Genomic DNA, 18,156 nt, shown 5'->3' with positions numbered 1-18,156 from the left:
AAAAAAAAAAAAATAGGGGCGCCTGGGTGGCTCAGTGGGTTAAAGCCTCTGCCTTCGGCTCGGGTCATGATCCCGGAGTCCTGGGATCGAGCCCCGCATCGGGCTCTCTGCTCGGCGGGGAGCCTGCTTCCTCCTCTCTCTCTGCCTGTCTCTCTGCCTACTTGTGATCTCTGTCTGTCAAATGAATAAAAAAAAAAAAAAAAATCTTAAAAAAAAAAAATAGAGAGGGATGAATAAGAGAGCCCACACTGTTTTGGAGAGATTCTGTTTTGGAGAATACTGTTTTGAGGCCCGATTGAAGAGAACTTGGGCACCTGGCAGAGAGGTGCCAACTTGAAGACAATCATGTTATGACAGAGCTTTTGTCCTGTCATTATCTTCTTACAGGTTTTCAGTAGCTCCACTGAGCCCTCAGGCTGGTGTCCAGCCATCTCTGCCTGGTTTTCAAGGGTCACTATGATCTGTCTCCAGAGAACAAATCTAGCCAACTCTCCCAATAATATTTTGAGTGAAATCAGAGTATTCATCCATGGGGACATCTGAGTGGCTCAGTCAGTTAAGCATCTGACTTTGGCTCAGGTCATGATCCCAGGGTCCTGGGATCAAGCCCAGCAACAGGCTCCCTGTTGAGCAGGGAGCCTGTTTCTCCCTCAGCCTGCCACTCCCCCTGCTTGTGCGCACATTCTCTCTCTCTCTCTCTGAGACAAATAAATAAATAAAATATTTAAAAAAAAGATTATTCATCTATTATTTATCCCTGGTCCCCTGGGCTTCTTAAGACTGTTTTGGCCATGGACACCTTTAAGAATCAGATGAAAGCTATGGACCCTTTCCCCAGACCAGGCTCAAAATTTTGCATACATCTTTAAGGGGGTTATGAATCTCTTGAAGCTGTGGACTTCAGGGAAAAATTCACCCGCCCAAAACTGTCTCTTGTGTCCAGCTTGGGATTTCTTTCTTTCTTTCTTTCTTTCTTTCTTTCTTTCTTTTTTAAAGATTTTATTTATTTGACAGTCGGAGATCACAAGTAGGCAGAGAAGCAGGCAGAGAGAGAGGAGAAAGCAGGTTTCCTGCTGAGCAGAGCTCCATCCCAGGATCCTGGGATCAGGACCTGAGCCGAAGGCAGAGGCTTTAACCCACTGAGCCACCCAGGCGCCCCTAGCTTGGAATTTCTCAACAGCAACACTATTGACATTTAAGCTGGAGTATTCTTTTCTTTTTTCCTCCCCCTCGAGTGCTGTCGTGTGTTTTGTAGAATGTTTAGAATGATCACTGTCTTCTACCCATGAAGTGATGATGGCAAACACCCCTTCCAGTGGTGACAATAAAAAATATCTCCAGATATCCCCAAATGTCTCCTGCAGGGCAAAATTGCTCCCAACTGGGAACCACTTCTCTAGCTCTTTGCTCATTCTTTACCTTCATCCAAATGATTTCTTTGCTGTGATTTCTTTACTCTTTTACAGTTTTACCTTTTGTCATATAAATTTTATGAATTACTGGAGTCCACATGGACCTCTCCTTTTTCCCTTTTAGGATTCTGACACTTTTTCATATGCTTTTTCACTTGCTGTTTTTGCATCTCCAACTGGATTATACGGTTTGAAGAGCAGAAACCCAGTATTACGTATCTCTTAAACATATAATTTTGGTATGTTCTTTTAAACTTCATATTATTTTTATTTACTTATTTTTGTGGTAATTTTTATACCCCGTGTGGGGCTAAAACTTACAACCCCAAGACCCAGAATCACATGCTCTTCCCACTGAGCTAGCTAAGCACTCCTAAGCTTCATATTATTATAAGTTTCAAACATATACAAAAATAAAATAATAGGGACGCCTGGGTGGCTCAGTTGGTTGAGCAGCTGCCTTCGGCCCAGGTCATGATCCCAGCGTCCTGGGATGGAGTCCCACATCAGACTCCTTGCTTGGCAGGGAGCCTGCTTCTCCCTCTGCCTCTGCCTGCCATTCTGTCTGCCTGTGCTCGCTCTCTCTCCCTCTCTCGCTCTGACAAATAAATAAATAAAATCTTTAAAAAAAAAATTAAAAAAAAAAATAAAATAATAAGGGGCGCCTGGGTGGCTCAGTCGTTAAGCGTCTGCCTTTGGCTCAGGTCATGATCTCAGTTGTACTGGGATCAAGCTCTGCATTGGGCTCCCTGCTCCACATTGGGAAGCCTGCTTCTCCAGCTCCCACTCCCCCTGCTTGCGTTCCCTCTCTTGCCGTGTCTCTCTCTGTCAAATAAATAAATAAAATCTTTTTAAAAATAGAATAATAAGGTGGACACTCATGTATTCATCATCCAGCTTTAATTATCAACTCATAGCTAATCTTGTGGTAAGTACTTTCATTTTTTTTTATCTGTAGTGACTCCTTATCTTTTCAGAAAAAAAAAATTAACAATTCTTTAACTTAGCATTCTAGACTCTTAATTACCTTTATTACCTACTTGACCACAATTTATTAAATATGTAAAACATTTCAAGCACTGGGCTGAAATACTATAAATAAGAATTTGCAGGCGCCTGGGTGGCTCAGTGGGTTAAAGCCTCTGCCTTCAGCTTGGGTCAAGATCCCAGAGTCCTAGGATCAGCCCAGCATAGTCGGGCTCTCTGCTCAGCAGGGAGCCTGCTTCATCCTCTCTCTGCCTGCCTCTCTGTCTACTTGTGATCTCTGTCTGTCAAATAAATAAATAAAATCTTAAAAAAAAAATAAGAATTTGCTATACTAGATTCCCTTTGTTTCCTTGTTGACCATCCACTTACCTTATTTTAAATATTTCTTGTTTTTTATAAAACCCTCCCTGAAACCCTACAGTAGGGTAATTGTTCCCAATCTTCACCACAATTGTTCCTTATACTTTTGTTATTGCACTTAGCATATTGAAATGTAATTATTCATACATGAATAATTGACTCACTACCATGAGCTGCTTGTGGGCAGAAACATTTACATTTCTTCCATATTTCCAATACCTAGCATTTAGCTGGCACATAGAAGCCAATGCATGCATACTTCTGGACCAAATGAATACATTTTCTAGGATAGTAATTTCCATATAATAACTATTAAGTAAACATTTATTGGATTTAATTTAGTAAACACTAGTCAAAATTATGTAGTCAAAATAATGTGACCCATAGAAACAAGAATTAAAAAAAAAATACAGAGCAAAAGTGAGATTAGAGTGGGATAGGATGAACGGGCAAGTTTCACAGAATGCCTTTCCTGCCTTTCCCCTAGAGCCCTGTTTCCTTCTCTATCCAAGGTCTTGGGTTTTTTTTTGTTTGTTTGTTTTGTTTTTTTTTTTATTATTATTTTTTAAAAGATTTTATTTATTTATTTGACAGAGAGAGATCACAAGTAGACGGAGAGGCAGGCAGAGAGAGAGAGAGAGAGAGGGAAGCAGGCACCCCGCCGAGCAGAGAGCCCGATGCGGGGCTCCATCCCAGGACCCCGAGATCACGACCCGAGCCGAAGGCAGCGGCTTAATCCACTGAGCCACCCAGGTGCCCCAAGGTCTTGGGTTTTATAAAATATCTAGGATAGGTTACTTGTCTTCCTTCCTTCCTTTTCTAAATTTTAAGCAGACTTTAAGGCACTAGTAGTTATCTGTATCTTGGGTTTAGGAATCTTCTCAGTTTTTGCATTTCCTTTCTTTTTTAAGAAATAATTTATTTACTTATTTGACAGAGAGAGTGTGAGAGAGCAAAGGCCAGGGGAGCAGCAGAGGGAGAGGGAGAAGTAGACTCCCTGCTGAGCAGATAGCCCAACGTGGGGCTCTATCCCAGGACCCTAGGATCATGACCTGAGCTGAAGGCAGACACTGAACTGACTGAGCCACCCACGTGCCCCTGCATTTCCTTTCAATTCATAGGAGTGACAAACTCATTTGCAAAGCTGCTAAGCCCATTTGTTTCCCAGGTTGCCAGTGGAACTCTGACATGAGTAAGGAACCTCAGCCAATATTCTTCCTGAGCTGTCACGGTATTTCAGAGCCAAGGTACTAAAGCCCTCTTCTGACTGCTGACACATCTGTCATCAGCTGTCCTCTGCAGGCAAAGGGACCTGCGATGCAAAGGTATGGAGAGGAGACAGTGGGATGAGTTCAGGAAACTGCAATTAATTCAGTGTGGCTAGCATAGAGGAATTGAGTTTAGTTGCCACACGAACCTGGAGAGGTGGGCAGGGGCTATATTATGAAAACAATTGTGTCATACTCAGGAAGGTGGACTGTTATCCTGAATGCTTATATAAGAAAAATCTTTAAAATTATACATATCTTTTAAAAATTAATATTTTATTCAAAAGCAATGCATATTCAATCTTGAATTTTTACAGAGTGCAGAAACGTGGAATGAAAATCATTCTTGGGGCACCTGGATGGCTCAGTCAGTTAAGCATCTGACTCAAACTCATCTCAGTGTTGTTTTGTTTTGTTTTGTTTTGTTTAATTTGAGAGAATAAGTGAGAGAGAACATGAGAGGGGAAAGGATCAGAAGGAGAAGTAGACTCCCCGCTGAGCAGGGAGCCCAATTTGGGACTGGATCCCAGGACACCGGGATCATGACTTGACCTGAAGGTAGTCGCTTAACCAACTGAGCCACTCAGGAGCCCTCAGCTCATGTTTTGGATCTCAGGGCCATGAGTTCAAGCCCTGCACGGAAGCTAATTATTTAAAAAGTTAAAAAATAATCATTCTTAATCCAATCACCCAGAGATAACTCTTTAAAACATTTTATTTTTTCAACTTTTCTATGTATATAAACATGACTAAAATGAAAACAAGATAAAGTTCATACTGGGTATATTCATCGCTTTTTAACTTGCCTTTTCATAAACACTTCACAATGAGTTGCTTTCTAAAACACGGTTTGAGAAGGGCTACACAGTATTCTACTATACAGATGCATCATGGGTTATTTAATCAATTCCTTATTGCTGGGCATTTAGACTGGGTTTTGTTGCTCTAACACCTTGATGAAGGGGCCACTGGGTGTCTCAGTCAGGTAAGTGTCCTACTCTTGATTTTGGCTCAGGTTGTGATCTCAGGATTGTGGGACTGGGCCCCACGTGGGGCTCTGTGCTCAGTGTGGAGTCTGCTTGTCCCTTTCCCTCTGCTCCTCACACCGCTTATGCGCTCATTCAAATAAATAAATAAACAAAATCTTTAATACTCGTTAGTTTTGTGCACTAATTTTACACAGGTATGTAATGTTTGTACATATATATGTACTTAAATCTCAAAGTGGAATTATAGTACCAAAGGTATGAATATTTGTAAGATTTTTGTGCAGATTATGTTATTAAACTTGTCAATTTACATTTCCAAAGGTTCCTAGAATGTCTGCTTCTCAGCTCTTGTACCCACACTGGATATTCTTCTAAAATATTTACAACTTAGGTCTTAATTTTTTTTTAAGATTTTTGTTTTGGGGGTGCCTGGGGAGCTCAGTCGGTTAGGCATCTGCCTTTGGCTCAGGTCATGATCCCAGAGTCCTGGGATCCAGTCCCACCTTGGGCTCTCTACTCTCCGGGGAGCCTGATTCTCCCTCTGCCTTTGCCTGCCACTCCCACTGCTTGTGCTCTTTCTCTCTCTCTCTCTGTCAAATAAATAAATAAAATCTTAAAAGAAATAAAGATTGGAGCTCCTGGGTGGCTCAGTGGGTTAAGCCTCTGCCTTTGGCTCAGGTCATGATCCCAGGGTCCTGGGATCGAGCCCCGCGTCGGGCTCTCTGCTCCGCAGGGAGCCTGCTTCCTCCTCTCTCTCTCTGCCTGCCTCTCTGCCTACTTGTGATATCTCTCTCTCTGTCAAATAAAAAAAAAAAAGATTTTTGTTTTCAATTTATTTATTTTGAGAGAGAGTGCACATGTGCATGTGGGGGGAGGGTAGAGGCAGAGGGAGAGAAAATCTCAAACAGACTCCAGGCTGAATGCCCAGCCTAAGGCAGGGCTCCATCTCATGACTCTGAGATCATGACCTGAGCTGAAATCAAGAGCCGGAAGCTTAACTGACTGAGCCATGCAGGCACCCCCTCATTGTCTTAATTTGATTTTTGTTGTTTTTGTTACTAATGAGTTTGAATGTTTTTTTCTTTTTTTTTTAAAGATTATTTATTTATTTATTTGACAGAGAGAGATCACAAGTAGACAGAGAGGCAGGCAGAGAGAGAGAGAGAGAGAGGGAAGCAGGCTCCCTGCTGAGCAGAGAGCCCGATGCGGGACTCGATCCCAGGACCCTGAGATCATGACCTGAGCCGAAGGCAGCGGCTTAACCCACTGAGCCACCCAGGCGCCCTGAATGTTTTTCTTTTATTGGCCATTTGTATTTCTTTTCTTTCTTTCTTTCTTTCTTTTTTTTTTTTTTAAAGATTTTATTTATTTATTTGACAGACAGAGATCACAAGTAGGCAGAGAGGCAGACAGATAGAGAGAGAGGTGGAAGCAGGCTCCCTGCAGAGCAGAGAGCCCGATGTGGGGCTCGATCCCAGGACACTGGGACCATGACCTGAGCCGAAGGCAGAGGCTTTAACCCACTGAGCCACCCAGGTGCCCCTCTTTCTTTCTTTCTTTCTTTTTGGTCATTAACTTGGCTTTTATTTTTCCTTCTTCTTCTTTTTTTTTTTAGATTTATTTATTTATTTTAGAGAGAAAGAGCATGAGCAGGAGGTGCACAAGGGGAGAGAATGTTAAGCAGACTCTGGGCTGAGTCCAGAACCTGAGGCAGGGTGAATCTCATCACCCTGAGATCGCGGCTGGAGCTGAAACCAATAGTCATTCACCTGCAGGACTGGGCCTCACAGGTGCCCCTTGACTTTTCTTATTGCTGTTGGAGTTTTTTGACTTTCATAGAATTTAAATTTTTAAGTAGCTAAATCTATCAATCTTTTCCTTTATGGTTTCCTCCTTTGTTTTTTTGCTGAGAAATTTCCTCCCTGAATGCTTCTAACCACTTCCTGCTTGGTGCTTCCAGATTCAAATAGATTTTTGCTTAAATGAACTCTTTTAAAAGGAGGTTCCTTAAACTTTGAGATGAAGTTTTGTTTTGTTTAAAAGCATTTATTTCAGGGGCGCCTGGGTGGCTCAGTGGGTTAAAGCCTCTGCCTTCGGCTCAGGTCATGATCCCAGGGTCCTGGGATCGAGCCCCACATCGGGCTCTCTGCTCAGCGGGGAACCTGCTTCCTCCTCTCTCTCTCTCTGCCTGCCTCGCTGCCTACCTGTGATCTCTATCTGTCAAATAAATAAATAAAATCTTTAAAAAAAAAATAAAAGCATTTATTTCAGGTCGCCTGGGTGCTTCAGTCGGTTATTAAGCATCTGACTTGGCTCAGGTCCTGTCTTGCCATCCTGGGATCCTCCCCACCTCTGGCTCCCAGCTCAGCTGGGAGTCTGGTTGATCGGCTTTCTCTGCCCCTACCCCTACTCGTGTTTGCTCTCTCTCTCTCTCAAACAAATAAAGTCCTAAAAAATAAGAAACACGTATTTCTTCTAATTCTCTTATGGTTTTAACGAATACTTTGGAATTTCATTTTGCTAGGGTGAGATAGAGTTCTAATACTGCCTCCCCAATAGGGTGCAGTCAATCAGTCATCAGATTAACTCATTTGATGATTCAGTTATCATCAATGGTAGGTAACTGAATGGTAGATAAAATAAATCTACCCATTGATTCAAATGTTACCCTTATTACCATCATCCTGGGATTTCATCTACTGAGAGTTACAGGAATGAGGACATGTGGGAGACAGTAGAGGGAAAACAGGAAAAGAATTGTGCCGGTTCAGATTACGGTGATTGCTATTGGTTTTAGTTTAATAGTGGAATTACCGAATGTGTCTTTTTCAAGATAGTTGCTCATTAAAGTACCTAAATGAAAAGTTTAAAGACAGGCAAAAGAAAACAGAGCAATCTTCCCCCAAATAACTGAGTCTACATATCTAATTCCACAATGCGCTCACGAGCCGTCTGTCATACGGACTGCTGTCCTTTAAACAGCTCTCAGGTGTAAAGTTTGAGAAAGCTGGGGTCAAGGTCTAAAGTCTTCGAGGATATTTCGCTCAGAGAAAATGAAACTTGATTTTTAAAATTGGAGCTCACCACTACAGAAACACGACCCGCCCCTCATTTTCGTACTAACATCGGCCTGAGCAGCGAAGGGAAACCACCCACTGATCGTGGGCTTTGAGTCCGGGATTCGTGTCTTTCCCTCTTGCGAAGGGCAGTTAAGCCCGGGAACAGGAGCCTGGAGACGTTAGGCCGCAACAGAAAGTTATTTTTTACTCTAACGGCGGTTTTCGTAAGCGAGAAAGATACAAAACTGAGAAGTACGGGTTACACCACAGAACTTTCCGGGGGGTCTCCTGTGCCCCCCCGCAGCGCAGGGCGGCGAGGACCCGAGGGTGCGCGGCGCTCAGCAAGCCGGCTGGGCGCGGGGAGGAGACGCGCGCCGGCCGGACCCGCCCCTCCGCCTTAGCCCGCGGCGCTGGGGGGGAACCCGCGGGCGGTGACGTAAAGGGGGCGGGGAGAGGCGCGGTGTGGGGTTGCGGGGTTTCTGCCGGAACAGGAAACCTCCCAGTGGGGCGCAGGCGTGCAGCTAGCCTTGGACGCCCGCCCTGGGGGGCCGGCAGGTGTGCGGTGGGGGCGCCTGACAAGTGATGGGACCCTGCGTCAGCGCCCCGGGATAGCGCGGGTGAGGTGACAGAGCCCCGCCCGGGCAGCCATGGGGCTCCTTAGGCTCCTGGTCCTCGCGGTGCTGGCGTCCGAACCCGGCGTGGCCCGAGGAGCCGAGACCGTCGGGAATTCCAGCGAGGGTAAGGGCAGGGGAGCCTCAGTTCTGCAACCTCTCAAGTTGGTTTTGCATTTCTTGCAGGTTCGCAGTCCACCTCGGGATCTGTGCATTTCGCTGGGCGGGTGGTGAATTCAGAACCGGCGGGAGTGGATCAGGGTCCTTTCCTGCTGAAGGAGATTCCCATTGCCGAGGAGGCCTCACCGTCAACCTACTTTAGGCTGAGGGAATGGGAAGGGTTAAGTAACTCTCCTGGTCAGACACGTTTTTAATCTCCCTTAGGGAGCAACCACGTGTTTTTAGGTTTAAGTTGACTCCTGAAAACACCTCTTTGCTCTCAAGTAGTGTATCTGAGACTCGACTGTGAAGCTTGGTGCAGACTTAAGGGCTTTATTAATCATGTTCCTCCAAGCTGCTGCGGGTTTTTACACTCCAGAATCTAGATGCTTTTCAGATTGGGTATGCTCTACGGAGTTTGAAAGGAAAAGTGAACCCAGAGTGGGACTTTGGATGGTATAGGTCATGTGCTCGGTGAATTCGTTTTAGCGATAGCTCTGGTTTGTTCATATAAACCATAAAAAAGCAGTAATTGTGCTAGGCTGATGATAATCATGTGCTTTTCCGTGAGCTCAATTACATTCTTCGTTTTATTTTGAGCTTAAGAGAGCAGTTGCACTTCTGAACCAGTTTATTTTCTGAATAATGTGGTTATGTGCCTAATTGCTCATCTTAGAAAAGCTTTTGTGCAAACTGAATCTTAGAGTCATTGCACGGGAGTTAAGGCCAGAGCTGAAAAGGGCAGTTATATTTATGCAGAGAAAATAGCCTTGTTAATGATAGGGCACTGACATTTCTCTGTGTACAGGAAGTGCCAGGTGCTTTCCCTGGTATTGTTAATTAATCCTCACAACCTTATGAGATAATTATCCTCCTCAGAGGAGGATGGTAAGGCAGAGGATGAAACTGGGGCCAGGATGATGTTCATTATACAGGTAAACAGTTAAGAGGGGCACAGGTGATATTTGAATTCATGTGTGTCTTGCTGTAGTTTTAATTTTCATGGTCCTTCCACTTCAGCAAAGCTGGCCTCCAATAAAGATATTTTACTTAGTATGGTGCTTTACACTTAATTCTGTGAATTCTCATTCCTCAACATAACCTTATGAGAGAGGTAACGGTGATGCTATCTCCATTTTATTTTTTAAAGATTTATTTTCGAGCGAGCGATTGAGTGCAAGTGGGGAGGGGCAGAGGGAGAAGGAGAGAATCCCAAGCAGACTCCCCACTGATTGCAGAGCCTGATGTGGGGCTGAATCCCCCGACCCTGATCATGACCTGAGCCTGTGCATTTGTATTTAATATTATCTTCCATTCTTGTTTTACATTCATATCTAGTAGTTTACATGGAATTACAGTAGTAATTGGAGTTGAGCAGAATGCCATGTGGGCCTTCTAGTATTTGTGTTATTGCTGGTTCTCGGTTTAAGGCAGCAGGCTATTCGTGTGGTTCATTGCAAGTGATCTCTTTTAAAAGTATGTAAAAGGTAGTGTGTACATTTCTGTGTTTCCTTTCAGCTTTTAGGGGTAATGAAAATTCACAAGATATAAATGAGGTATGGGGAGGGGCAGTTGAATGCCTACGAACTTAAGTATCCGAACTGTTTTTTTTAATAGTTCATCTGAAGAGGATTATGAAGACTAAGATTTCACAGATCTAGAATTTGGTTGTGTCAAAGCACAAACAAGTAAATTTTAGTAAAAAAAAAACAACAACAAATAGTTGGATAATTAAAAGAGTCAAGTTTAGGATCTGATTGAGAAACAAAAGGAAAAGATTAGTACTGGTCAGCTCTTTTTAAAAAAAAAAAAGAAATTATTAGAAGGAAAAATAACTCTGGGTGGGAATGGAGGAAGGGTATGAAAAATAGAAGAGAGTGCCAGGCTGTGGGTGACATGGCAAAAAATACCTTTGGCAGAAAAAGCAGAGCCATTGTTTTTTAGAGGAGAGCCACAGCCTGAGTGCTCTGTCTCCATGTTAGCCATTTGCCTGCAGTATCATTTGATGTGCTGTCTTTTTCCTTCCCATTCACAAAGTCACAAGATCTAATTATGCCTCATAAAGTGAATCCTTTTCCAGGTGGCTTAGAGGAGAAGTTCCTGTTAACTTCTTCAGGGTATAGTTTGGATACATGTCTTCTTTTGCTTTTGTCTGTTTTATTTTATTTATTTTTATTTTTAAGATTTTATTTATTTATTTGATAGAGAGAGAGATTATAAGTAGGCAGAGAGAGAGGGGGAAGTAGGCTCCCTGCTGAACAGAGAGTCTGATGCATGGCTTGATCCCAGGACCCTGGGATCATGACCTGAGCCGAAGGCAGAGGCTTAACGGACTGAGCCACCCAGGTGCCCCTGTTGTCTGTTTTTATAAGTAGAAATTAAATGCATTTTCTGCCAGACTATAGTGTTAAAGTCTTGATTTTTAGTATTTTTCCCTGTCGCTCCTTGGAAGTCTCTTTCTCATTTTGATGTTTATGATGGACATGCTGGACATGTATAGTCCCCTTCTTTCTACTAGTTTATTCGTAGGGCCATATTGAATCCCTGACTTCTTTTTTAAATAAGGAGATGAGTCCCTGAAATGCTGGGAAGCTAAGGGAAGTTCGTAATGATACTTTATTGTGTAGCACTGGACAGTTTAAAATTTGTTTCTCCTATTTATTTTATACTTTCAGCAGCCAAATGATGTATGAGGTACGTGACTTCCATTTCACCATGGGGAAACTGAGGCCCAGAGGAAGTAAATTACTTTCCTGAGGTCATAACATTCAACCATCCTTCACTAAACATTTACTGTGTGCCAACTATGTGATTGGTACTGTACTAGACACCAGGGTGTCAACTATAACAAAGCCCTGCGTAGCCACAGCTGGTTTGGCGAATATTCAGTCTTCTCTAAAATTGCGAAGTGGTTAACAGACTGCCAAGGTAATACTGCCGAAGGATTTTCACGCAGAAGTTAGGTTAAAGATGACTAAGAATGGGAAAAAATGTATTTATCCTTTCCTAATTCATCAAACATCATGTTAGGAGTTCTCAGACCTGGCTGAACATTAGAATAACTTGGAGAACTTTTTTTAAAAAATTTTTTTTTTTAAGATTTTATTTATTTATCTGATGCACAGAGAGAGATCACAAGTAGGAGAGAGGGAGGCGGGGGCGGGGCGGGGAAGCACGCTGAGCAGAGAGCCTGATGAGGGACTTCATCCCAGGACCCCGAGATCAAGACCCTAGCCTAAGGCAGAGGCTCAACCCACTGAGCCACGCAGGCACCCTGTCCTGGAGAACTTTTTAAAAAGGCAGTTTGGTGGGGCGCCTGGGTGGCTCAGTGGGTTAAGCCGCTGCCTTCGGCTCAGGTTATGATCTCAGAGTCCTGGGCTCGAGCCCCGCATCGGGCTCTCTGCTCTCTAGGGGAGCCTGCTTCCTCCTCTCTCTCTGCCTGCTTGTGATCTCTCTGTCAAATAAATAAATAAAATCTTTAAAAAAAAAAAAAAAAAAGCAGTTTGGTGAAGAGACAATTAGAAATTGAAATGTAAAAGAAAAAATGAATTTCTGTTAGCATCAAGGAACATAGAATATTTAGGGGTAATTATAATGGAATATGTAAAGATCTTTACAGGAAAAACCATATACCATTTTTTTTTAAAGATTTTATTTATTTGACAGAGATCACAAGTAGGCAGAGAGGCAGGCAGAGAGAGAGAAGAGAGGAGGAAGCAGCCTCCCTGCTGAGCAGAGAGCCCGATGCGGGACTCGACCCAGGACCCCGAGATCATGACCTGAGCCGAAGGCAGAGGCTTTAACCCACTGAGCCACCCCGGCGCCCCACCATATACCATTCTTGAGACAAACTGAGAAACTAAGTAAGCAGAGGGATATCTCAGATTCATAAATTAGAAAATTTTATGTTATAAGGATATCCTTTCTTCCTCAATACATTCATTGCCATTCCAATCAGATTGCTGGCAGCTTATTTTGTGGAAATTGACAAGCTGCTTTCAAAAATATATATGGAGATGAAAAATGGCCAAAATAGTCAAGATGGTCTTGAAGAGAAAGAACAAATTTGGGACAAAATCGACACCAATGCAATATTGGTGTTAGGATAGACAAATAGACCATTGGAATACAATTAAGAGCCTAGAAACAGACCAACGCATGTGGTCACTTGTGAAAACTGAAATTGCAGAGTAGTAGCGAAATGGTGGCATTTTCAATAAAGGGTATTATATCAACTCAGTATGCATATGGAAACATGAACCTTGACCCTCTGCCTCACACCATATGTAAAAATCAACTTTATATTGATTTTAGTCTTAAATGTCAAAGGTAAAACAAAGGTCTAGAAGTTAACATGGGGAATGTGTCTTCATAATCTTAGAATATGTTGGCAAAGATTGGGTTAGAATGACACAAAAAGGACTAAGCATAAAAGAAAAACTCAAGAAATTGGTCTACATTAAAACTAAAATTTCTGTTAATCTAAAGGTAGTAAGAGTGGAAAGATGAGGTAACGGAATAGTAGAAGATACACTGACAGAATGCTCATATCAGTGATGTATAAAGAACTAAAATTCAGTCAGGACAGTCTATTTTTAAAGTGGGCAAAAGTCTTGAACACAGACCCTTTTACAAAGAGAGTGTCCAAATGGCTCATAAACAAAACAAGATGTTCTTAACCTCTTTAATGATTAGGGAAATGCAAATTGAAATCACAGTGAGATACTACTATGCATCCAACAGAGACACTGATGATACCAAGTGTTGGTGAGACACTTGGGCAACCACAATACTTTTCCACAAGTTGATAGGAGTGTAAATTGGCAAAACCATGTGGGGTAAGTGTTTGGCAGTAGCTACTAAGGCAGAATGTAAGTGTACCCTATTACCCGATGATGCTACCCGTGGGTTCTACCCAATAGAAATGTGTACGTATGTGCACCAAAAGACACATACAAAAAATTGCTTGGAGTTATTCATAATAACTTCATATTAGAAGTAATCCAAATGTTGATTAACAGAAGAAAAGATAAGTAAACTGTGGTATATTCCTTTTACGAAGTATACAATGAAAATGAATAAGTCATGATTACTTAGTAGCTTGGATTAATTTCACAGGTATACTATTGATTTTTAAAAAGCTAGACACAAAAGAATTCATCCTTTGTGATTCTCCTTAATTAAAGTTCAGAAATAGGCAAAGCCCATCTGTGGTGGTTAAAGTTAGGATCAGGGTATTTCTGGGCAGGAGGGAAGGCTTAGTGATTGAAAGGGACCACAAGACCTCTAAGATGGTAGAATGCTCTTTCTTCACCTACCATGTAAACTTCATGTACTTCTCTGTGTGTATGTTCAATAAATGTTTTTTAACAGACACTTGTACCCTAACCCCTTTGATTTTTATTTAACCAGTCTTGACAGGGGCCCAGGCAGCAGTAGTTTTCAAGAAGCCCCTCCAGATGGTTGTAATGCACAGCCAGAAAGGATAACCACTGTATTAGATTTCCTTCCAATAAGGCCATCTTATGAGTGCTGTAGGAAATTTGAAAAATAAAGAAATGTGCAAAGAAAAAGGGGAAAAAAAGCATTTAAAATACGCCCCCAGAGGCACCTGCTTTTTTTTTTTCTCAAAGATTTTTATTTATTTATTTGACAGATCACAAGTAGGCAGAGAGGCAGGCAGAGAGAGAGAGAGGAGGAAGCAGGCTCCCCACTGAGCAGAGAGCCCGATGTGGGGCTTGATCCCAGAACCCTGGGATCATGACCTGAGCCGAAGGCAGAGGCTTTAACTCATTGAGGCACCCAGGTGCCCCGGCACCTGCTTTTAATACCCCTACTTATCTTGTCAAGTGATCAGGTTTTCAAATCATGGATACCATTTCTTTTATTATCTTGTATCTTCCAGGTTCCTGCTACAGGTATTTGATTGGGGAAAAAGGGTTAGTGAGGCGTCATCTTTCCCATAGCTTCTGGAAATCCAGGAAGTAATAAATGAAAGCTGTAGCTAGGTGTTTTTCTTAAATTTAAAAGCAGAGACTGTAACTTAATGTTTTGATCCTAATCATTATATATTTTCATATGGACTGCTTGTTTTCATTTCTGACTTTCTTAATGAGAGCAGGACTTCTTAGGTGGTTGAACCATTTAGGATGAAAAAGTGATCTGTTATACTGTCACAGGAAAAAACCTCAGATAGGTTTTACTGCCTGATAGGTATGTATGCTTTCTAGTAGACTCTTTTACAGAAAGAACTATTTCTTAATTTTTATGCTGGAATGGTAACAGCCTGTATGTTCATCAGTAGGGAATTTGTTGAAAAAATATGGTTACATACAGAATGAAATATTATGTAACGTGTAAAATGGTAGAGATAGAGTTATCTATGTTGATATGCAGAAATATCTAAGATCTATTAAATGGGCTATACCAAATGGATTTATATTTTTCCATTGTATGTAGAAATATTTATTATATCTGCCAAAGTCCTAAAAGATGTATGCCAAACTGTTAATAGTGATTATTTCTGCATAGTATATTTGCTGTGGGTATTGATTTTCTCTGCATTTCTTACCTTTCTGTAATAAAGGTTATGTATTATCTGGAAAAATATTACGATTTTAAGGGAAAAAGAAAACAAGTGATGGAAGTGTTGAGAGAGTGTCATCATTTTGTCTAGGTTCTTATTTTATCTGTGTTCTTATTTTAATAAATTTGAGATGAAGACTTGAGGTAGAATCTGTGTTTTGAGTGCTGTCAGGAATGGAGGATTTTTCCAAATTATGCAGTTTCAGTTTCTGGTAAGAACATCTCACCATCATTATAGAAATTTGATAAACTGTGAAATGTGTAAGGAAAAGAAAAATCCCTTAAAATATACTCGCAGTGATACCTACTTTCAATACCCATACTTACCTTAAGTTACCAGTTTAATAATGTGTTTTAATTTTTTTTTAAGATTTATTTATTTATTTGACAGAGATCACAAGTATGCAGAGAGGCAGGCAGAGAGAGAGGAGGAAGCAGGCTCGCTGCTGAGTAGAGAGCCTGATTCGGGGCTCGATCCCAGGACCCTGAGATCATGACCTGAGCTGAAGGCAGAGGCTTTAACCCACTGAGCCACCCAGGCGCCCCTGTGTTTTAATTTCTATGGTTCTTCTTCCTACTGTCATTTGAAACACGGAAAGTTTTGGTTCTCCGTGTATTTCTGAGTTGTGATTTACTTTCATCCCTGTGTGATAGGTTACGGGAAGATTAAGAAAACCTTGACACCAAGACTTAACTAGTTGATAGCTTTATTTATTTAAAGAGTTTTTATTTATTAGAGAGAGCGCACCCACAAGCAAGGGGAGTGTCAGGTAGAGGGAGAAGCAGGCTTCCCACTGAGCAAGGAGCCTGATGTGGGGCTCCATCCTAGGACCCTGGGATCATGACCTGAGCGGAAGGCAGAGGCTTTAACCCACTGAGCTACCTAGGCGCCCTGGGTAGAGTTTTTATTCAAGGTCTTTGTAATGGGGGATAAACATACAAGATTATCTGAACAGTTTCTAAGATATACTTAAAGGCAAATTAGTGAGAATTATAGAAATCTTGGCCATCACAAATTCATTTGAACCAGTTTTGATCACAGTACCCAATAGGCAGAACAGCTCGTCCATAAGAACTTCATAAATATTTGTCAAATAGAGAAAATGGGGAAGAAGAGGAGAAAACTGAAAAAAAAAAAAAAAAAGACTGAGAATGTAACTAGAAAAGGCAGTGAAAAATAAAAAAATGAGCTTAGTGCTTTGAACAGTTAAAGGATGAACAGTTAAAGGACCAGTTAGTTCCTAGGAAAAAAAACATACTGCTTTCAGTTTGGCAGACTAGAATTTGTGGATATTTTTAAGACTTGGAAACTGAGGATAGATGGGACCAAAATTAAAGTATGATACATGCAATTTTTTTAGTGCCACTTAATGAGACTTACTTAATTTTATGTATAATTTGGTTCCCTAATATAATAATCATGATGATGGGAAAGCCTGGAAAATGTAGAAGTGTTTTTCTTGTTTCCCTTTATACAAAGGGACTTCCCTGTCCAGGGTCTATTAAATTCTTCCTAATATTTTTACCTCTGTTCTGGCTGGAGCTTAGTTTTGTTTTTCTTTTTCTTTTTCTTTTTTTTTTTTTAAGATTTTATTTATTTGACAGACAGAGATCACGAGTAGGCAGAGAGGCAGGCAGAGAGAGAGCAAGGAACCAGGCTCCCGGGTGAGCAGAGAGCCCGATGCGGGGCTCAATCCCAGGACTCTGAGATCATGACCTAAGCTGAAAGCAGAGGCTTAACCCACTGAGCCACTCAGGTGCCCCTGGAGCTTAGTTTTACATAAAAGGTAAAACGTGTTTCTGCTTACATAATTGGGAGGAAATATACCATCTTCATTTGTCATTGTTGCCACTAATTAAAATTTTCCCTGGAGTTTCAGAAATTAAATTGTAGCCACCAGTAACTTTTTTTTCTATCATCAATTATAAAAAAAAATATGAAGGTAATATAATGGCATCATGAAGTTTGGGGAATTGAGGCAGAGTAAACTTTGATCTCAGACTAGCTTTATTATTTATTCTGTTCCACTTCTTGGTTAACCATTGTTGATAGTCTTTTTTAAATCATCCAGATGGAGTATTTGTGTTTAAAAAAAAAAAAAAGTGTTGGAAATTAGCCTGTTTGGGAAATAATACATAAGAATGAGTTTGAAGTTTAATGTCTGGAGTATTTTCCTTTACCACCCACTGACTCTAATTTCCTTCCAAAATAAAATGATAGTTCCACAGTGGAACTTACAATCTATTGTCAACTGTTTCATTTTATTAAATTTAAATCTTTTTTTTTTCTATTTTTAGACTTAAAATCTGCCCCCCCCCCACCCCAAGGACTGCTTATGTATTATGTGGGAGCTCCTCTGTTATTTCTGCAGAAAGATGCCAACTAGAGGGTAGAGGATGGGACGGGCATCCAGGATCACACACATAAAAGCAACCTATTTAGTGGATTGTTTGAGAATTGGGTTGATGAAAGAAAGAACTGGGGTGCAGGTGGGAGAAAGACAGTGCGTGGATGAGTGAAACACAAAGGGAGGCAAGCAGACAGATGACAAAGGCTTAGATGAGGTGTTGTAAAACTCGTGTGGACTCTGAACTTGATTCTTGAACCAAAAGCTCCTTTTTTCCAGCATGCCCAGGGTTCAGGTTGCATGTGAAGTATCTGGTGTAGGCACTCAGACATTTTTTGTCAGTGTTGATGGCACCTTCCTTTGCAAGCTAGGTAATAA

The 18,156-nt window shown here is 41.5% G+C and overlaps 1 protein-coding gene across 2 annotated transcripts in view; it reads left to right on the top strand.

The window, feature by feature from the left end:
- The first annotated feature begins 8,591 nt into the window (after positions 1-8,591).
- Positions 8,592-18,156, top strand: part of LOC111159951 (transmembrane 7 superfamily member 3) — a 34,485-nt gene continuing 24,920 nt past the window's right edge. For both annotated transcript variants that reach the window (XM_022522661.1, XM_022522660.1), the window contains exon 1: positions 8,592-8,813. In XM_022522661.1, the coding sequence (XP_022378369.1) occupies positions 8,723-8,813 (91 nt within the window). In that variant the 5' untranslated portion in view covers positions 8,592-8,722. The remainder of the gene's footprint in view (positions 8,814-18,156) is intronic.

The sequence above is a fragment of the Enhydra lutris genome, unplaced genomic scaffold (assembly GCF_002288905.1).
Source record: "Enhydra lutris kenyoni isolate GAN:26980312 unplaced genomic scaffold, ASM228890v2 scaffoldscaffold72, whole genome shotgun sequence".
In the NCBI taxonomy this organism is placed as follows: domain Eukaryota; kingdom Metazoa; phylum Chordata; class Mammalia; order Carnivora; family Mustelidae; genus Enhydra; species Enhydra lutris.
Note: the sequence above shows the minus strand (reverse complement) of the source record. Positions and strands in the feature narration are given on the sequence as shown.